The following is a 23,232-nucleotide window of genomic DNA, read 5'->3' on the forward strand; positions in this document are numbered from 1 at the left end:
TCCATTGCAAGCATTTGTTTTGCACGAAAAACATTCCTTGGGCAAGAAATGGCCCCTCAAAACGATGGTTTTGAGGGGCCATTAGCACAGTTAGCATTAGCACAGTCTTTTGGGGTCCGTTTTTAGCCCAAGGCATGTTTTTCATGCAAAACAAATGATTGCAATGGATTCAGAATAATTAAAAACCCCTAGTTTGACCCCTCACATCCCACTTAAAGCAGATTTTTTGGGAGTCATTTTTTCCTTTATAGTGTAGTGTATAGTAAGTGAAGGTAGGTAGGTCGTTTTCAAAACTTTCCAGTGATGGGATTCCTTGGGACTTTTTTTCCCTCACTAAGGACATAATGAGGATACAGAATCAGTTGAGTTTGCTACTATTGCAATTTGTTTTAGGTTTTTTCATATAATGACTGGACTATAACGGAGTATACTTGGCTTCTACACCTGCTCTCTGGACAGCATTTCAATGGATGTGGATCATGCAATGTCCAACACATGTTCTAAAGCACATGCTAGGCAGGTGTAGAGCATTATTAACAATATGATTACAACAAAGAAAAAACTCAAACACAAATAGCATATAACCTCAAGGGAAAACCTAACCTTAAAGAACATTTACTTTACATGCATTTGTTACATAATGATCTTGGGTCAGTTTAACCAGAGTCTGGAAACCAGAAAACAAATAGCCTACTCTAATCTGTGTCGATACAGAGAAACCGGGGACCCTCAAATAATAATAAGCAGTTTTTGGGCCGACAAAATATTTGAAAGAGTAACATGAAACATTTTTTGGGTTCAAATCTTTTGAGGTCTTTAAGCTTCAAGAAAATAATGAGAACATGTGTGCCTGTATCCACGGAGAACTACAAGGCACTGTTACAGTGTCAACCTCCCATTTATTCATATTTTCGTTTGTGTGTTGCTTGTGGAATCACACAAGCTTAACAGCATTTATTTTGGTTAGCATGCAAAATCTGCCCAGGATCTTATCACACGTAAAATGAAATCCTCTTAGTAGAGCTTTCCCTTGAAAGTTACAGTATGATGTCCATTTTGTGTGTGTGTGTGTGTGTGTATATATATACTGTATATGTATATACTGTGTGTATATATATATATATATATATATATATATATATATAGACAGCTTATAATAACTTTGTACAGGTAAAATGATTTAAAAAAATGGTTATAAAAGAAGGTACTTTAAGAGGCAAACAAAGTCTTCCAGACGATATTGACTTGGGTTTGTGCTCCTTTGGTAGTAAACTGTATCCGAAACATCGGTGCTGGACAACAGGAGAAGAGTTATGGCCATGCAAGAGCACTACAGCTCCAAAGCAGCTCTTGAATCGTCTATTTCGGTCCCTATAATCTCCGTCTACTACAGTGTGTTCATGTTGCTCTCCAAGGTTCATGTGGGAATTTGCCCCACCCATTGTCTTGTCTTTTGCCTTCGGTCGGAGTTTGGTTGTACAACCTCCAACATTTAACATATCCTCCTATTTTTGTCATCACGTGATGAGGCAGCAGTTGATGCACCGAGGCCCCAGTCTTCTCTTAAGAGCGCCCTTCTTTCTCTTGGGGGTCAGGATGGCGATGATGGCCTCGTCGAACACCGTCTTCAGGCCCTTCTGTGTGAGAGCTGAACATTCCACATAGCAACACGCGCCGATCTGTTGAAACCACAAACACTGGTTCGTACACAAATCTGGTGTGTTTATTTAACTATGAAAAAAACATAGGGACCTACACACAAAGCCAGACATAGGACCGGTTAGCACCGCTCAAAAAGTTTAAGCGTCACAGAGTTAAATGAAGACTTTCGAATGGAAAATAGAAATGAAGACTTTATTGCGTATTGTGTTAAATCAGCAGCTGTTAGAGATTAGAAACCTCATAACACACTTGATAAAATCAAGGATGGTACATGCTGTATACATGCTGTATGGATGAAGTAGCTGTGTGAAAATATGACCATGGCATCATTTAGACCTTGTCTTAAAACCTTGCCATCTGTAAATGAATACCTTATACAGTCAAACTGATTTCTTATAACTATTTGAAATGAAGACTTACCCAAGTCTTAAATGAGAAATTAAACCTAAATTACAAATTGCCAAAAATCCATGGATGTTGATGCCACGGTAAAATTGTCTCAGACGACATTTTGTCTTGACAGCTGCGATTTATCGCAGACCACATTCGACAGCTACAAGCTACATTGGTCAGAACATTCCACATCCACATTCTATGTGGATCCGGGATGTGGTCCTGGGTACATTTTAGGGCGCAGGCTAACGGTGGGTCTGAAATTCCAATCATTTCACAAAAAGGAATTGCATTCCTATGAAGACACTCCTGGGTCAGTTCCTCACACAGGAATGTAACTGGACATGACAGCTTAATGCTACAATACCAGTGAAATACAATAGGCTTCTCCCTGCTTCCATTTCTTGTCCTCTTCCCCTTTCTCACTCACTGACTCCGACTGCATGTTATTATTCCATCCATTGCTTTGGGCATACAGACATTCAGACATATACATACAGTACATTACAGACAGATAATATATATACAGTTTATATGTTACAGTATGTTTGGGTAACTCAGTACGTTCATTGTAAGAGCGCTTGTTTTGTCGTTCACCACACACCAATCACCACCAGATGGCGACGACAGCCATTCACTAGTGAAGGCGCTGACGTCACTCGTTTGCGACTCTCTTTCTTTATTTACTAGCCTAGCTCGGCAGTGTTTAGCCATTAGCTTAGCCATTAGCCATTAGCCATTAGCTCCATTGTAGTCACTTGGACAGGGCGTTTATCGTGGGCTTGCCCAGGCCTTACGGCCTGGGCATAAATATAACGATTGCATTCACCACGGCTTCGTAACTCGCGCGGCGCCGCTTGCAATGTCATGGACAATCGAGCGGCTCCGCCTGGAGGACGTTCTTGTGGCGACCGCTTGTTCCGCCCCGTGCCGCACCACGAGTGCTCCGTTTCTCGACCGTACTGTTTCTCTAACAAACCGTGACATATATATATATGTCACAGTTTTTTTGAGTTTCAGTGAAATTGAGAACAGGAGCGCTCGTCGTGCTGCGCGGGGCAGAACAAGCGGTCGCTTTGATCCACTACAACGACAACGACAACGTAGCGTCGGCAGGAATTATAGCGCCTCACCCCACGGAGGTTAGGGTTAGGCATAGTTTTACAGAGGTTCAGGTTAGGGTTAGGGTTAAAGTTAGGTATAGTAAGCTAATGGCTAAACACAGCTGAGCTGGGCTAGTAGATAAACAACAAAAGAGGTGTCGCAAACGAGTGACGTCAGCGACTACACAAGTGAATGGCTGTTGTCGCCATCTCATGGTGAATAAGCAGAATTACACAGGTGCGCTGATAAGAGACTATCAAGGTGAATTGATCCAGGTGGTGTTAGGGGTGTGTGGTGAACGAGCGCTCTTACCCCAGTCTCAATGAGTTACCCAAACTGACTGTAACATATATACAGTATAAGTATGTACCTCCTTCGCCAGCTTCTGTCCTTGCTCAGTTGCTATGGGCTTCTCCTTCATGTCATTCAGTTTGGCAATGGTCTTGGGGTCATCCCGCAAGTCAATCTAAGACACACGCGCACGCACACACACACACACACACACACACACACACACACACACACACACACACACACACACACACACACACACACACACACACACACACACACACACACACACTTCCTGTTAGCTAAAGTCAACCAACATAGTATATCAGATATCAGTGTCAGATATCAATGCAGAAACTCCTTGGCCCTGAAACGTGCAGAAACCATGATTCTTATTGCAGCTACTATGCATTGCAGAAGAAAAATGCATAATTGCCAAATGTTTTACATTAAAAAATTTGAGATAAAGCCATATTGGCCCACACTTTCTTCTCTTGTGTAAGTGATTTCACAGCCAACCACAACGTTCCCAACTCTCTTTCAATTACAGTGCAGCATTTGTTGTACAGCACAGCCAGGCACACACACGGGGGGCGCGCGCGCACACACACACACACACACACACACACACACACACACACACACACACACACTATCTTGCTAATAACCAATTAGGACAAATGCATTCACCTGCGTGCTGCATTGGCCAATTGCCTCAACTACGAACAACTCTTATAACCATAGAAGGTTTAATATTAATCCATTCAGAGGTTTGTTTGATTTGTGACAGCTCTGTGGTCCCTTTTATGAATTGATGTCAGCATGCAGCTGTGAAGAGCAAGGTGATTAACGAGGGAAAGTGATAAAAGAGTAGTGAACATCAGCTGACACAAACAGGGGCGTCGCACCAAATTCTGGGCCCTGGGCACAAGGATTCACTGTGGGCCCCCCATGATTGTTTTTCATGGGGGGGGGATATATTTAGTTCCAGGGACCACCCCAGAGGCAATATTTGAGTTACAAATGTTTGCTAAAAAAATATATATTCAAAGATTTGCACACATTTTCATGACTATTCAAAAATAGCAGATCTACAAGCTCGCAGTGAGCTGAAGCAGTCAGATGGTTCATGTCAGGCGAGCTTGTATATCTGCTATTTTTCAATAGCTAAAGTATAAAATAATTAGGGCCCCTCCACCTTGGGCCCTGGTAACTCAGTCCCACTTTCCCCCCCTTGTGACGCCCCTGTCCATCGTCTCCATCGCTGCTGGGTCTGGACTTGACTGCCGGCTGGTTGCCAGGGGAACACAGACCAACATAGGGGTGGGCGATGTGGAAAAATATCATATCACAATTCTTCTTCAAGCAGTATCACGATCCGCGATCTTATCACGATTATTTTTCGTGTTGGTTTTTATGGTTATTTTTCAAGTGACTTAAACAGTACAACCTCCTACACGGTTACAAAACCTTTGATTGATTGATTGAAGACTTTATTAGGAGTTTGCATAGGAAAGGTACAGTTTCATGACAGTTACACTGGTACAAGGTCTACTAAAAGGAGATCCTTGAAAAGACTAAGCTTATTTCCACAGGAAATCATTTAAGTATCTCATATAACATTGAATGACAGACGAATAGAACACAGTACTATGCAGTAGATATAGTCGGTAAAAAAAAGAAAGAACAAAAAAACAGTAAGTCTATACAAACAGTAAGTATATACAAAGAAGGGGCAGGGGAGGGTAGGGCTGGGCTAGGTTTGTTTTACCAGTTGCGAACGGCTGCTGCCTGTAAGTGGGGCGATTTTAAAGGATGCTAGTTATCCACACTCCTTTAAGACCTTCGGTAGGGCATTCCACATTTTTGTGGTATAGCAGAAAAAGGAAAAGGAGTAACAGACCAATTATACCAAAATACCATCTCAAGCAGGTGTAAATGAATTCTGCAATGAATCTCCCTGAATGTTCACCCATTTTCAGAAAATGTTTGCCTATGATGACAGGCCCAGAACAGGGATGCTAGCTACTAGCTAGGGTCCAGGGTTGGCACCATCACAGTGCATCTATTACTGCGGTGCTCCTGGGCACCCAGTGCACTTTTGGCTTTCATTCAAGCAGCATAATCTGCCAATAATTGAGACCTGGGTCACCAGGGGAAAGCAATAAACTGGAGAGCAAGGCTGGAAAGGAGGCCCACTGAATTATGTACTGAAAGCATTTAGGCTGACATTTAAAAAATATTTGTGATATATAGATTTTCATGGATATTTGATTTGTTCTAATCTTCACCAACTCAAGAGTGCTACGCCTCAACGTGACCATACTTACAACTATACTTCAATTTGGAGTTGGAGGAACATCAAAGGTCTTATGACATCAAATTTCAAGTAACAGCACCCTCCCCTACAACCACACCCTCCCCCTTTTCAAGGACACAGCTTTATTATTCACTAGTCCTTACGGACCTGCCAATGTCATCACACGCTATGTTTTTTTGGTTGACAGCAAGTAGCGCAGTTCGGGTCATAGCCGTGGGAAGTATAGGTGCTGCAGGTGCTGCAGCACCACCTAGCAGTGGTTTTATGTATAGGACCTAATATTATTTCTACTTGTGTTCTGATGGACCACCGCTGCCTGCCACTGCTTTGCCAGTGGCAGCCCGTAGAAAGGGTCCCTGAACCAGCACCTGCTACTGTAAATGACTTCCCACGGCCCTGGTTCGGATCAGTTTAAGAGCCTATCTGCGGTTGCACGGCGACTGACCTGTGTGCCGATGAGCAGGTAGGGGACGGTGGGCGCGTACTCCTGCAGCTCTGGGACCCACTCCTCCCGCACGTTCTGGAAGCTGGCCGGGTTGACCACGGAGAAGCAGATGAGGAAGACATCGGTCATGGGGTAGGACAGCGGCCTCAAACGGTCATAGTCCTCCTGGGGACGGGAAGGAGCAGGAGGTTAGGGCAGGGGTCTTCAACGTTTTCACGCCAAGGACCCCTTAGTTGAGAGAGAGAGATGAAGCAGGGACCCCCACAACCTTTTCATAGATTCCATTTTATAGTTTAATTGTTTGACCTCAGTGTATTTTGGATTCATGTCAATTTGTGTTTTCGGATATTTAACCACTTGAATCGTCGATACTTAATAAACTCGACCTTTCACTCTGTACTTGGTCTGCTCTTTTCCCCCTCTACACCAAACCTCGCTACCAAAAATAGCAGATCTACAAGCTCACAACGCCTTGCAGCAAAATTACAGTGGAGGTGTTCAGGTCAGGACATGAAGGGACTGGGATGGTGAGTTTGTTCAGGTTGGGAAATCGTGAGTGTGGGTCGGGAGTCGCGACCCAGGGGGTTCCCCAAATTATTTTGGGGGGTCCCCAGATGACTTAATGTGCATCATTGTTTTCAACATTGCTCACTCAACAGTAAACAAACCAACAAAGTTTGAGTGTATAGAGGGTATCTATATATTTCTAAAGTGACAATTTAGGGACTTTTTAATACCTCTAAAATGACAAATTAAACATCGGCCAAATTGTCAAATATTAGAGGCAGAAATTGTGAAAATAGCCGATCTACATGCTCACAACGCCTCGCAACGCTAGATCTGCTATTTTCACAATAGAACCGTGTTATACAAAATGTAATGCCTCACCTCTTAGTGCTCGTCAGGGTGGGGGGTTAACATATGATTATTTTGAGGGTCGCGGCCTGAAAAGGTTGAGAACCACTGGATTAGGGTAGGGCAGTGTTTCTCAACCACTGTGCCTGGGGACCTTTGGTGTGCCCCTGAGAAGGGTCAAGTGTGCCCCTTGAAACTGCTTGAAAGCCAGTATTTTATTTATCATTTTAAAAATGATTTAAACTAGTGAAAACAGCCGATCTATTGTAGATCGGCTGTTTTCACTACTGTTGTGCGACAGCCTTGTATGATGAAGAAGGACTTTACTTTGCGAAGAAACTTACAAATTTGAAACTTGGAGATACAAGGACAAGGTTTCTTCCCGACAGTGACGATATTTACACCCCCGTATTATGTTGGTGTGCCCATGGATTCTTGGGACATGAAAAGTGTGCCCATGCAGAAAAAAGGTTGAGAAACACTGGGGTAGGAGACTGGGTTATAAGGTGGCTGGTAGAGGATGTGGTGGGTTCACAATGGTGGTTGAACTGGATAAGGGAGCAGAGAGCAACGGCCTTGACTGTCTACCGTCATATCAGTGGAATTATTGCTCATCATGAATTATTAAGGCATATGAAAAATGAGCTCCAAATGAAGACACCCTACTGCCTAGCCTACTTTCTGTTCTCCAGAGCCAGGGAGAATGGAGGCAAGACACAGAAGGAGAAGCAGTTAGAATGAGAGAGATGAAGCAAGAGAGAGAAAGAGAACTTTGCTCTTTAATACAATGGACACAGCCAAGCTTCTGTACTAGACAGTTCCACGCAAATAATGGACAAGATAATGACGGGGAACGTTAGGCAGTTGGAATTGAGTCAATTAAAATAAAGAAAGAATGTGCAGATACTTTTAGAATGACCTTCATGTGAAAGTCCTCGTCTTTCCCACTCCATTTATTTTTCTCTCTCTCTCTCTCTCTCTAACACTGGAGGGAATTCTGCAGGTAACCAAGCCATGAGACCTTTCAAACCAGACACATCGCCATGTCCGAAATAACAAATTTGCATATATAACGCTAACGACTGTGCTTTCTTGTCCTCGATGCCTCGCCACAGATAAGCCCCTGTTGATGGACCATCTGAATTCAACACACATGAATAGTCATCATGACCCCAGTGTTGTTTTTGACAGCAAATTTTGATTTAGTTTTAGTCATAGTCTTTTGAATAAAATGTAATTTAGTTTTAGTCATAATTTAGTCACCTGAAAAGTTTTAGCCTAATTTTAGTCGACAAAATATAAGATTTTAGGCGACTAAATCTACAGTTGATTTAGTCGACAATGTATTTTGGCAGGCCTTGATGGCATCTTAATGACTGATTTTACACTTGGTTGTGTGCTTAAGATCGGCTATTTTCAGCATGCAACACCTGAGAGCAACCAAACATAAAATGACTCTCTTCTCCACTAGTCCCTCCCTAATGTTTTAGTCTGGTTTTTATTTTGTTGACGAAATTGCCAATATATTTAGTCTTAGTTTTAGTCATCACAGCTTAATTTTTATTTAGTTTTCGTCAGTGAAAAAAACGCAGTCGACAAAGAAATTTCGTCATAGTTTTAGTCGACGAAATCAACACTGCATGACCTGTCTGACATTTACATTTGAGTGACAGGGGGGTTGTGCCACTGATGTCTGGTGCAGGTCAGGGAAACTGTCTGCAGCCGGCTCGAAAGATCGATGGATCTCTAGCTATTAGATGTGACTCAACCTGATGCAACCTGCTGGCCGAGTCTGATGAAGTGAATCAATCTCGCCTGCTTGTCCAGATGATTTATAGTCAAAGTACTTGGAAATCAAACCAAATTAGATACTATGACCGCACTGTGCCCAAAATCGCTGCAACGTCTTGGGACAACGTTGTCTTGATGATGTTATATTATAATGTCTTTGCCAGGGCCGACCTTTGCCAGGTCTCTTTCCTGATAAAACTGCAACAAGCGCATTATGACAGTACTGTTATGGAGCGATTCCTCAGAGACAAATCATTCTCATGCAAATAGGCTGAGGGAAGTGGTTATGCAAATGAGGTGAACTGAATAGTATGAAATCTGCCAAACAGCTGTAGATCAGCGATGCAGACGTGTCATATTTTGTGTCCTGCGTCGTGACACTTTTGATATATTGACTTTATATTAGATTGGAGAAGATGAAGGGAAGTGTGAGCCAATCTTCGCGCTTGTGCCTTGTAGTATTTGAGACTACACGTATGAGTGTTTCTCACTGGATGACAGAGAGGTCCATTTTAAAGCTGCATTCTGGGACATTGTTTATAATCAATATATTGTATTATGACCAATTAGTACGGTTGAGTTAGTATGTAATTTTAACTAGCACATCTGCAATGGTTGGAAGAGGTCTCCCTACTCTTTCATCAAGAAATATAGACACTGGAGTTGGGTAGGTTTTGTGTATAATGAAAAATGTCAAGGTTTCTTTTTATATAGTATGTGGGTGAAATATTTAATGTATTTCACATATTATGTTTCAGCAGTAGTGCCCCCTCCAGAAACTTGTGTACACTGTACAGACACAAGTGCATGAAAGTTAAACTACTGGCCTACCATTTTCTCTGATGTGAGCTTATCACACAATATCAGATGTGTTTCCTTTATCACACAATATCAGATGTGTTTCCTGATGGGAAAACCCCAACCATCAAGCAAAAGACAACGAAACCCCAACATAATTACACAATTCACTAAATTGCTACTAAATGTGAAATACTAATTTACAAATAGCATTTGACCTAGGACTGAACTCCAGTTCAAGAGATTACGTGAAGCAGCTCTTATTCATTCAACATGGTACAAGAAATGCTGATACAGTTACTTTTCACTCCCATTTCACCTTATTTGGGAGAACATTGTGTCAGCATGCACAGGGTATACATCTTTTTAGTGCATGTGTGTGTGTGTGTGTGTGTGTGTGTGTGTGTGTGTGTGTGTGTGTGTGTGTGTGTGTGTGTGTGTGTGTGTGTGTGTGTGTGTGTACAGTACGTGTCCACATGCACGTGTTATCATGACCTTTGCTCTCCTTCTTCTGGTCCCCAGTGATCCGTAGAGGAACACGGTGTAAGAGTGTGTGTGTGTGTGTGTGTGTGTGTGTGTGTGTGTGTGTGTGTGTGTGTGTGTGTGTGTGTGTGTGTGTGTGTGTACGCCACTCAGCACTTTACTGTAAACAGGCCGTCAGGCTCTCAGGGACCTCTATCTCTCTGTCTCTCCCACACACTCTCATCAGAACACGCCCTCGAGGCCGCAGAATTAACAGTGTATTAACCACTTTCAACCTGGCGACCTATTTTGAGCCTTTTGAGCATGTCATTACAGTATATATATTTTTCTTTAACCACTTCCCGGGTGGGTCAGTCAGCCGAGTTCAGATGTGCTCCTTTACGGCCAACCCTCTTCTGATCTACAGTACACCAGTGGTGGAAAAGGTACTCAAAGGTTTTACTAAAGTACAACAAAGCATGCAACACCTGAGAGCAACCAAACATAAAACATTTTACTGTACCAGTGGTGGAAAAAGTAAAAGTAGCGATACTGCAATCTAGAAATACTATGGCAGGGTTCCCCAATAGGCGGCCCGCGGGCCATTTGCGGCCAACGGGGGGCTACTGTCAGGCCCCCACCAACCCCAGTAATAATGGTGGTATAAGAGCAGCAACAACACTAGTATATCATCGTTGTCGGGGTGGAAATCTCGTATCTCCAAATGTGTACGTTCTTTCGCAAATCATACAGGGCCGTCCCACAAAACCCTAACCCAGTTTAAATAATTTTTAAAATGATAAATGCAAAACGAACGGTTTTTGGACATGTACAAGATTTTCACCCGACAACAACGATATCTGAACTGTCGCTGGAGTAGTGGGAACGCTACCGTCGCCCCCTGCAATGTTGTGGTCCTCGGCTTGGTACCCTAGACATAATTCGGCCCTTGGGGAAAACTAATTGGGGAACCCTGAACTATGGGTTTAACCCTTTGAAAGTGGTGGAGGTGCGAGCGCGCACGCGCGCGCACACACGCACACACACACACAGCAGCAGCTTATTCAATAGGCTATTCAAACAATTTCATCAAATTATATAAATAGCCATCACATGATGGCATGACATGGCACAAGCTCCACTTTTCTTTTTCGCTCTCAATTTAGTCATTATGCCAATTTCCGATTCCCAGTGTGTGTGTGATTCTAGTCCCCCGTCACAATAACTCCTACAGTTGACCCTAGGGAGGGCACAGACAATCATGTGTCTCCTCAGTCCTCGGACACACATTGTCCCCTGACAGTGAGGAGTTTCATCAGAAGGACACATTATGCATGCAGAAGAACATGCTATTCCTCTTTAGTTCCACACTCCACTGAACAGGTGCCCTGACCAACCTGTAGGAGTCACTGGTAAAAGTGAAGGGGAAAGGGAGCCGGGAAGAAAACCTCATACTGTAAGTACCATGCATAGTAATAAATAAGGACCGCATTCACCGCAAGTCTATACTAGAAACGGAGGGGGAGAGTGATTTAATCCGTTTGGTCCGTTGGTCTGTCTGTTTTTCTCTCTGTCCGTACCCTTACGGACAACACTCAACCCGACGGATTAAAACTGATAAAAACGTACGTACGCATGAACTACCCGTGGCAAACCTTTGTCAACCGTGGGGGCAGTAGTGAGGAAAATTACTTTTCCTCTGCTCTATGACAGCGGTTCTCAAACTATGTGTCCCAATAAGAAATATATTTTATCAAGAAACAGGAAAAAAGGAACGTCATTGCAACCACGTGAAGAGGACGCCTCGACTCCTCACACACACACACACACACACACACACACACACACTCACACCACCTCTCCTCCAACAGCGAGGCGGGTGCACTCAGTGACAGTCAGTGCAGCAATAGTTTTGTTATAACCAGTAAGACTCCCTAATCGGGAGATAAGCGACCGTTGGTCGCTTATCTCCTGTCACACTGCTGACATCAGTATGACATCACACCGTACACAAATGACCCTTATATAAGACCGGCATTATCTACCGACAGATTAGTAACAAGATGTCAAAATCGTTGAAGGTTGAATCTCCAGATATGGAGATAACCAACACATCACTCCATATATGGAGATAACCGACGAATCTCACTAAGTCTGACCTCACAAGCCCCATATTTGGACACGAACAACATATAACTCCATATATAGAGACATAGCTGCTGACATCAGTATGACATCACACTGCTGACATCAGTATGACATCACACCGTACACAAATGACCCTTATATAAGACCGGCATTATCTACCGACAGATTAGATGCAAGCAGGATCTTGACTCTGACACAACTCATCGGCTCATAAGCTGGTTCTCCCTCCATATATGGAGATAACCGACGAATCTCACTAAGTCTGACCTCACAAGCCCCATATTTGGACACGAACAACATATAACTCCATATATAGAGACATAGCTGCTGACATCAGTATGACATCACACTGCTGACATCAGTATGACATCACACCGTACACAAATGACCCTGACGGCACACACCAAGCAGTGTGATGTCATACTGATGCGGAGATATGAGCAGGGCAAAGTTGTGACGTGTGACGTGTGACCGACGGACGGACGGACGGCCGGTGGAGGTTTTGATACTAAACTGCGACCTGACGGTCGCAATTACTCTGCGTCCGGATCCAAGTGGTTAAATCTGTACCCTCGCGGAGTTGCATTTACCGCGATAACGTTGCCGACAGACAGCAGAACCAGTTGCAGACAGACAGCAGAACCAGTCCAGACTGTTACCACGTATTACCAAACATCACATCGGGAAATTCTGTGGTTCTACATATTTTGGCTAAATGCTTCGGTTTACATGTGTGTGCAGAACCACCTCCATGTGGCGCAGCCCCAACGGGAGCAGAATTGGAGCGGAGAGCGGGTCAGCACGTAAATAACGTAGAGGAACTATGCATGTCGACGGATTTACTGTACGTACTCTCTCACCCAAACGAACACAAAATCAAGCATACGTAACTATAAACGGCCCTATAGTCTCCACGGTTGTTGGCAGGAATGTTACCCCTGCACCACCGGAGTGACCCCAGTCACCCCACAGGCCCACACGCTCAACCTCACCTTATGTCAATCACGTTTGCACACTGCCGCCCATTTCGCATTTATTTACGGACCAGGGTTGATTTTTTTCTGATTTCCGCAACTGTTGCCACTGAGTCCCTTGCTCTCTCTCTCTTTCCTCTCTCTCTCCCTGGCCTCCGGAGTTCGGATTTCCAAAACGCAACGAAAAAACGCAGTGCAGTGTGCAACCAGCTTAAGAACTCTTATTCTGCTTTGAACGTTCCTGTTCGCCCCAATTTTAACGAGTGAGGACGGCCAATACGGCGCTCGTTCGTTTACCTCGTCTGATGACTGTAAGCTGATGAGGGGTCGTGCCGCCGTGTACTGTAATCACATCGCGAGCAGTGATGTTCTTAAAAATCCATTATGCGTTGACATCAACGGAGACCATTTTGCTTCCGTGTTGATTATCTCAGGCCCTGGGGCTGTGTGTGCATTTGTGTCTTCCCATTGTATGGGAAGAGGAAGCGGCCACATTCACATTAATGGCATTACGCCCCCCTCTGCTGGCTGACCTGCGAAAGCGCAGCCAGCCAGGCAATATAAGGCAAAAAAAAAAGAAGAAAAAAAAAAGTCTCAAAATCTACTATAACGTTGCAAAGGTAAGCCGCTTTTTGATGGCGCCAGACCCAATAAATAAATAAATAATCTGGCAGTAAGAGAGTTAAGTCTCTTTGACGTTTACCATACAACCTTGTTTGACTTTGAGTTCAACACGCACGCAACCCGCGCGCACGCACGCACGCACGCACGCACACACACACACACAGTTGAGCATGTTTCCTGTCTGAGTGCACGTCCACCACATTATGTAACAGCACCTTCACTCTGCTGAAGAGTGTTGTACCGTAAATATTACGACCCAGGCAGAGAGAAAGACGTAAGCAAGGGGAGAAAACATGAGCTGTATGCATTCCTACACAGCCAAATCCTCAGTGTTAACTGATCACGACACGGAGATCTCTCAGGGTTCAAATAGTAACACTCTGGATTTTGCTGTGTACACGTCTGTGTATGACTGGATAAATATGCCAAAGGCTGATAACAGGCAGAAGTTATTCATATCAGCTCCTCTCATATACATGTCCATACATTTCTATCAGGGGTGAGGCTTGGCATTCCCACTTGGCATGTGTGATCTCAGCTGTGTGTGCGTGCTTGTGTCTTGTGTGTGTGCGTGTGTGTGTGTGTGTGTGTGTGTGTGTGTGTGTGTGTGTGTGTGTGTGTGTGTGTGTGTGTGTGTGTGTGTGTGTGTGTGTGTGTGCGCGTGTGTGTGTGTGTGCGCGTGTGTGTGCGCGCTCGCGGGCACTGTTGACTCAGGAACATAAGAGAGCTATATGATATGTGTGTGAGTCACTCCCACCTCCGCTCCCCTCTCTCTTTCTGTTCTCTCCATTCTCCTGGGGGCCCTGAAACTGTCTGAGTGTCACAGAGTCGGGCGGCTGTTTCTTTCAACATGGCTGCCGCCGGTCACTTAAATCAAGCCAGGGCAGATCTGCGATGTCTCGACTGAAAGCCACCCATCACAAATTCAGCAGGACTGCGCTTAACCCGCAAAAACACTTTGAAATGTGTTCCTAGTTCACAGTCCCGAGTCTCATGCAGACTCAGAGTTTCATTTATACTTAATTGTGTGGATGTGCTTGCTGGATATATCTAATTACAAGTGAAAATGTGTTACTTTCTGTAATAGTAAAAAAAGTATAAGAGTGGCTGTTATACTGTGGCACCCAGCTGGGTAAACCCACTTACAGTCCACCCACCCAACCAACAAACAACCAACCCACCCACACACCTCCTCTTCCTCTGCCTCCCTGCTGTGATGTGAGATGTGGCTGGTCACTGGACCACATTGAAACACTCAGTCAGAGCCTTCTTCAGAACACACAAAAACATGAAAAAAGGACGGGGGGGGGGGGGGGGTTCACCCCCGGACCAGCGTTGCCATGGGTACAACGGCACTTAGCATCCACTTCCTGTTTCCCCCATGCTTCCTCCTTGGGGCGGCGTCACAAGGGGGGGGGGGAAGTGGGACTGAGTTACCAGGGCCCAAGGTGGAGGGGCCTTAATTATTTTATACGTTAGCTATTGAAAAATAGCAGATATTTAAGCTCACAGCGCGGCACCGAGTGCCCCGCTGCGAGCTTGTAGATCTGCTACTTTTGAAAAGTCGTGAAAATGTGTGCAAATCTTATATACGTTATATGTATTTTTTAAGCGAACATTTGTGATTTGCTTCTGCAGGGTTCCAGGAACTAAATATTTTGAGATGGGGGTCTGTGGCCAAATACATATCATTTTGGGGGTCCTTCACATGAAGAAGTGTGAGCACCACTGACATAGAAACATTTTCACAATTTTTCAAAAATAGCAGATCTACAAGCTTGCAGCGCTTGCAGCGCTTGCAGCGCTTGCAGCGGTGCCGCGCTGTGAGCTTGTATATGTGCTATTCTTCAATAGTTAAAGCACAAAATAATGCGTAATAATAATAACCCATTCTAAATCTCCCCCTATATGAAGAACATTCATGGGGGGCCCGCAGTGAATCCTTGTACCCAGGGCCCAGAATTTGGTGCGCCACCCCTGGCGGCGACTGCTGCCGTAGGGGTCCATAAGTGCAGCAGCCGTATCAGCAGCAGCACGGAGAATGAATGAATAAGAAATGACTTTCCTTCCCCTGTTCCCTCGTCACACACAGACACACACAGACCTCGCAGACTGTACATATGGAATATTTCAATAGCGCCGTGCCTGCCTGAGGGAGGCATGTGGCAGTGTCACATGGAAGCAGAGACAACAGATGACAGAGTGCGCTGGGCTGGCACACGGCTGAGTGCCATATTGTGATTTGTCTGTACAGGCCTAACCTTGACACTTGACATCATACACACAGCCTGGAATCGGATCTGACGAGAGGCATGACAATGGCAATGTAAGCAAACTAGAGCTCAACACATTTATCAGTCTGCCATGAATTTTACTCCCCAATATCGTTATGGGCTCAATTTTTTTTTTTTAAATAAGTACAGTACATTTAGAGGTACTTTTACTTTACTTTTTCCAATTTTCAGTACTTTTACTTCAACTCCACTACATTGATATTTTTACTTCTTTTTTTTTCCACCACTGAAAATCCATTATTGGTCAGGCATACAGTAACTCACGCCCAGCCAGCTTGATGCCCCCTGTGAAACGGCCAAGGATTTTGGGAATTCCATCCATGCCGGGAATATAAATATTAAAGTGAGCTCGAAGCCAATAAAACATGTGTAGCCCAGACCAGAGTCACAGGAGGGGAATGTGAAGGGAGAGATTCTGTTCGTTTATTACAATAATGTGAGAGACAGAGAGAGAGCCAGAAAGAGACAGACAGAGGGGGGAGATAAAGAGAGCAGTAGACAGATAAAACAGACGTAAAAAGGGTTCTACCCACTCTCTAGTTCAGTGGTTCTTAAAGTATGGTCCAGGGCCCCCCAGGGGCCCTTGGGGTGTCCCCAGCACAACATTTTCAGATAGGGGTGCGCTACGCAGCCAAATAGGCCTAATATCAATTTGGGGGTCCTTGACATTAAAAATATCTGAGAACCACTGCTCTAGTCTGAATTAAAGTGGATATCTCGCTCCTTTCGGAACCTCTCCCTCCGCGATACAGCTCCGAGAAGAGGTTCCTCACTCTTGTCATCCACAATCTGTAAGTTGCTGGGAAGCTCTGCCGTTCCCAAACACTTGTTATCTTTTGTGAACATCATATCCAAATAATAAATGTCCCATATCGGTCTCTCATGTGTTTACTTCTCAAGCGTGGAAGAAAATCTAAGCAGGGTGTTGAAATAAAGAGTTTAAATTGCTCATTTTGTTGCCAGTTGCCGGTGCCATGTTTTTTAGACATTCCGGAAGTTGCAGCCACATTACTACCTCCTCTGGTCAGATGGTAACACAACGAAAGAGTGGGGAAAATAAGGGGATATCCATATCTAAAGCAGGCTGCCTTTGGAGAAAACCCCGCTCCATCTCTCTCACTCCACTTCTCTCACTCCACTACTTATTACATTACTTGGCGTTCCCCTTCTCTCACTCTCTGCATTTCTCTTCCTCTCTCCCTTCCTCTTTCCCTGGGCTTCTCTCTCCTCCTCTCCCTCTTTCAGTTTTTCTCTCTCTCTCTCTCTCTCTCTCTCTCTCTCTCTCTCTCTCTCTCTCTCTCTCTCTCTCTCTCTCTCTCTCTCTCTCTCTCTCTCTCTCTCTCTCTGGGGCGCCAGATCTTCTTTGATCAAATGCTGAAGCTATAAACATTACCAGCTGGCCTTGTGCTCAGCATAAAGAGGTCAGCTGAGGTGGGGGGGGGGGGGGGGGGGGGGGGGGCTCTGCATTTGAAAGAGAAGTAACTCTACTCTGGGCAGCCACAGCGCCCACAGCAGACATCTGGGGAAACTTCTCCATTTCACAGACGCTTCAAATCAGCTAAAAACAAATCGTCCAGAACTCCTGAGCCACAACACGTAACACACACTAACACACACACAAACACACACACAATCAGATGTACCAGAGCACATCAAATATTTAGGGCTCTATTTTTGTCGTGCCTTACCCCTTATCCGTGAACTTCTTTGCTTTTTTTTTTTACTATTTAAAAAAGAACTATTTTAAAATACTTCAAATAGCTGTTTTTCAAAATAGTAAAACATGGCAAAAACGTTTAGGGATAAGGGGTAAAGGTGGTTGCACACTGCTGCGTTTTTCGGGCCGAATATCGGGGTGAATTTCGGAGAGCGTGAATAAAAAAATCAACCTCACGTTATGTCAGTCACGTTTGCACACTGCCGCCCGTTTCGCGCACCACTTGGTCCCTTGCTCTCTCTATCTCTCTCTCTCTCCTTGCCCTGAAAAACGCATTTCGCAACGAAAAACGCAGCAGTGTGCAACCAGCTTAAGGCATTGGCGATAATAGGGCCCATTGTTTTCATTCCTGTGAGTGTTATAAGCTGATTTTACTGCCATCTGTTTTCACAGAAATATTAAGTCACAGGTAATAGAGTAGAGCAGGGGTGGGGTCCGGGGCCCCTAGGGGGTCTTCAGAGTTACAACAGGGGGTCCTCCGAATCCTTGTGTGATAGGAACTTGTTTTTTCCCCCTTTCTTATAGTAACCACTTGAACCCTAGCGTCCATATTCAGAGAACTTTAGCCAAAAATAGAAGATCTACAAGCTCACAACGCCTCGCAGCGTTGTGAGCTTGTAGATCGGCTATTTTCGGCAAAGAGCTTTGGAGGGGGAAAAGAGCTGACTAAGTACAGTGAAAGGTCAAGTTTATTAAGTATTGACGGTTCAAGTGGTTAAATATCTGAGAACACACATTAACATGAATCCAAAATACACTGTTGATCGTGCTGTTAAACAAACAATGAAACTATATCTAGGAACAGATTGTGGAGGTCCCTGCTTCATATCTCTCTCAACTAAGGGGTCCTTGGCCTGAAAACGTTGAAGACCCCTGTAATAGAGACTTGGGAGTTGATGAGTCTGCGAGAGAGAGAGAGAGTCATGGCTGTGATTTTTCTATTCAGGGCATACATTCATTTAACATTCACGAATGAGCGACAATAGAACCGTGACGGTGTCAATTAGTTGTGTGAGTCGACCTTTCGGCGGAGCTCACCTTTACCGATGGTGGCATCAGATTTCTGGTCGGGACTCGGGACACATTTAGACATTTAAACGTGGTCCTGAGGAAAGCGTCAATGGCACGTGACAACTTTAAGAACCGAAACTGCACGGGTCGGGGGGGTTAACCACTTTCAACCTGGCGCGTCCCTATTTCGAGCATGTCATTAAAGGTGTAAATGGGCAGAACATTTCTAAAATATCTGATCTACAAGCTCACACCCTATATAGCATTGTGGCAGGCTGTGAGCTTGTGGATCAGCTATTGTCGCTGTACGGGCTTAAGTGGTTAAAGGTCATGGACAGAGAATGAGCTTGTGTTTACTGTACATGTCTGCCTGCTGAACACTATCTCTCTCTGTGTGTGTGTGTGTGTGTGTGTGTGTGTGTGTGTGTGTGTGTGTGTGTGTGTGTGTGTGTGTGTGTGTGTGTGTGTGTGTGTGTGTGTGCGCGCGCGTGCGTGTGTGCGCGTGCGTGTGTGCGTGCGTGCGTGTCGCTGGCTGAGTGGAAACATTATTGTGTGTGTGGGCCCACAGCCTTTTCCATACAGTTAACTCTTGCCCACTGAATGGCACATTGTAGAGGAATAAACCCGGGCATTAATGCTGCCCCCCTATTAACAAAACTGTTACATCACTACTGGACATAGAAGCCCTGTTCTCCACATAATAGACCTATTGAAAAGCCCCCTCACTACCACCACTGTCTGTCCATGGCTGCACCACGACTCTGGCACTAAACCCATGTGCGAAAATCATCACCTGTTGCGGCTTAGTGTCTGGCCGGAATATGATGCCCGAGGGCGCAGCACAGAGCGGATAGTTAGTGGTCCCCAGAGAGCACATGGGAACATGAGGGAGTGGGAGTGGGGGGAGAGAGAGAGACAGAGAGAGAGAGAGAGAGAGAGAGATGGGTTGTGTCCTTGAACATGGCATGCTTGGCACCGGGCCAGTCAGTGTTGGAATAAAACGTACCTGACCAGCTGTATCATACAGTCCCAACAAGTACTGCTTCCCGCCAACGTTGACGCTCACTGCAAGGCAATGACAAAGACCAGTTGAGAGAGGAAAAGCCAGAGAGCGTGAGGGGAAAGAGAGAGGGAGGGAGGAGAAGATGAAGAAGGGAGGGGGGAAGACGGCAAACAAGTGGTTTTGATTATGGCAACAGATGCAGCAAGCCAATGCATTTTTGGAGACAGAGCTGCAGAAGCAGCAGCAGTGGAAACAAGGCATAGTAGTACTCATACATATTGTATACAATATCGTCTATAGGACTATAGACTAAGTCATTATTTATTAGGCCTATGTTTGGTTTTGAGTAACAAACCAATGTACAGAATACGACCACGGGGGACCCCCATCCCCAGGGGTCCTTGAGGGAGTTCCAGGGGGTCCCCACTCCCCAGCTTAGGAACCAAATGGACCCTAATGTGTCTGTGTTACTCGGAGAGTGTACCAAATGTGTACATTTGTCCTTGAAATCAAAATGTTTGAGAATCACTGGCTTTTATAATGAACCTGTGATAATAACTGGCCCAATTGTTGATCCCCCTCAACAACAGACACCCATGTAAAAAGTCCTGTCGCTTATTATATCTTACCTGCATAATGATCAAAAACTGTGGGCACATACTCCTCAGGAAAGGCGTCGTTGGCGTAGCTCATGAGCAGACACGTCTTGCCCACCGCGCCGTCTCCCACCACCACACATTTCAACATGATAGTGCCGGTTCCGTTCGCCATGATGATGATCCTCCCGACATCTAACCGTCATCCCCCGGCCCGACGCCCCGCTGCTGCTGCTGCTGCTGCTGCTGCTGGAGATCCCCGAACTGCCAGGCATCACCAGCCTCGGAGGAGAAACCCGACTGCTGTGCGACGCACCGAGAGCGAGGAGAACGGCATATCTCCTCCTCCAGTCCCCCACAACCTCCTCCGAACCTAGCCGAACCGTACACGGTTCCCAAATGTGGCTGTAAAAGGAGTTTCCTTGGCTTTCACTCCCTTTACATGCACATTAAGTGGACACAATGTATTAGTACGGAGGTGGGGGCCGGGGGGGTCCCCGCTGTTCAGTTTGGCCAGTCGTGATAACTCCCCAATGTGGTCTGATGGGGTTCCCTTCCCTCCCCACGCCCGTCCGTGTTGTATTGTCTCGGTGAGGCGCACGCCGCGTGGTGGTGACTCTGATCCCGGTGCCTGTTTGCCAGCTCTCCCCGTGGCTCTTGGTCCTCCGGTGGTGCCTTCAGTCCTCTCCTCTCCCCGTTCACATGAGGCTCTATCACAGAGCTCTATGGTAATGGGCAAGGTGGGTTCACTAGCTGGAGGGGCGGAGCTACGCTCTGAAGCCAAGGGGCTCTGGATAAAGTGCACTCCACGACATTACATATGGCTGCACGATATGGACAACATTTCATATCTCGGTATTTATGCTAAATATTTCGATATCGATATTAAATACCATACAAATGTCGTATCCAACCGTGAAAACTAAGCATTATTCAAAAAACGGTAATAACAAGTCACTATCACTCTTGTTTGTAGGCTCTAAGTGCCATTGGGTTCCCACACTTGTTATTTGATATTCAAGTGTAGCAAAAGTGAAAACTATAGGGAAACAATATGGGCAAAAAGCAACGATATATGGGTGACATATCACCCATATCATTGCCTTTTGCGATAGTGATATTGTGCATATGGTCATACCATGATGACAACGATACAATAACGATATAGTGTGCAGCACACCTCAATAATAAATAATGTATTTATTAATTAATCATTTAATTAACTTATACGAGAGTGTATAGGCCTACTGATGTACAATCTAATCTCTCAGTTACAATGGGCAAATTCACCCACGCAACCATCATGTGGCTTGCGGCGCCTGGCCTTGTAAAATTAATTACAAAAGATAAATATAGCCTATATTTAAGAATTTAACTCACTCAGAGTGTACAGCTGTAAGCAAATAGACCCGAAACACGAGTATACTCTCATTCATTTGTATCCTCTCAGAGTTTTACAAAATGATAAATTCACAAGTGAGCATTTTACTGTGTGTGCTGGCCAACTGGTAACTCTAGCCTATAGTAAATCCTACCTTCTGATTGCCAGCTCGTCGTGGATTTCATTTTCATTTTCCACAGACCCCAGCTGAAAGGGGGGGGGGTCAATTGTTTTCATTTTCAATTAAGAGGTGATTTTTCATTCAAGGTCAATTCTCTAGTTGAGCTAGCAGATCTGTGTGAGTGCGTGCGCGCGTGCGTGTGTGCGTGCGAGCGAGCGTGCGTGCGTGCGTGTGTGTGTGTGTGGAGACTGGACAGAGAGAGAGTGGCAGGATAATATATGATAGGTGTGACTAGGGAGTTGCAGATGGAAGCACCACAGGAGGAAGGTGTAAGTAATCGGGGAGTTTCCACAGCTTTGACCTCTGCAGTGCAGTTAGCCAGGTGTAGGCTGTCACCTTGAATGTGTGCACCCTGTATTAGATGGGAGTGTGCCAGTGTCGAGACTGGAGAGAGAGTCGTGCACACACGCACACACGCACGCGCACACACAAGCAGTCAAGCACACAAACACAAACATGCATACTTTCTATCAATTTCAATTCAATTCAGAGGGCTTTATTGGCATGAGAAAACATACGTTTACATTGCCAAAGCAGAAGTATAGGCTACACAATACAATACACTACACTACAATACAATACAATACAATACAATACAATACAATACAATACAATCTGAACAAAATATGTACCGGTGAAAAGAGTGTAACATTTTTCATGCATCAAGGTTATGTGCAGGCAGAGCAGGGATATATACAATGTTTTTTTTTTAAGGTTCCATTTGACATCCTTCTCCTATCACAGCAGCTCACAAATCTTGCTGCTGCGTTTGCACATTGTTTAATTTGCAGACTTTTTGGTGTGGAGAGGCCTTTACTTCTATCTCTGTGTCTTCTCTCTAAGCCACTCCCTCCTTGCATATCTAAGTTCATAGTCATTTCTTTATTATTTGTGTCAACAAGGACAATTTTTGTGTATTGCACTTGAGCACTGATGTTTCAAGGCAGCAGCATCTTTTCAGCAGATGCATTTCCAGAGACTCAGAGCAGCCCTTGTTGCTCTCGTTGCAGCCAGGCAGGCCATAGTGCACAAGTCAAGCCATCTCAACCCTGTTCATTGATGGTCCCTAGACAGATGTGCGGGGGCCAATAAGCTGCAGGGGGCGGGGCCTAAGAACCTCCTGTGTAGTGCTATCATCACATTTGACAGTTGCTGCAGCCCTCATGTCACGTGACCAAACAA

General features: G+C 45.0%; 1 protein-coding gene across 1 annotated transcript; it reads right to left on the bottom strand.

Moving 5' to 3' along the window:
- Positions 1-1,339: 1,339 nt before the first annotated feature.
- Positions 1,340-20,687, bottom strand: LOC308297569 (rho-related GTP-binding protein RhoQ). The gene is made up of 5 exons (XM_080741037.1): positions 20,522-20,687; positions 19,896-19,954; positions 6,216-6,380; positions 3,530-3,625; positions 1,340-1,679 (listed from the first exon to the last, which is right to left on the bottom strand). Exons 1-5 carry the CDS (start codon positions 20,661-20,663, stop codon positions 1,518-1,520), a joined length of 624 nt encoding a protein of 207 aa, XP_080597163.1. The 5' UTR covers positions 20,664-20,687; the 3' UTR covers positions 1,340-1,517.
- Between the last annotated feature and the right edge of the window lie 2,545 nt (positions 20,688-23,232).

The sequence above is a fragment of the Nannobrachium achirus genome, assembly GCF_963921795.1.
Source record: "Nannobrachium achirus genome assembly, chromosome: 13".
Taxonomy (NCBI): Eukaryota; Metazoa; Chordata; class Actinopteri; order Myctophiformes; family Myctophidae; genus Nannobrachium; species Nannobrachium achirus.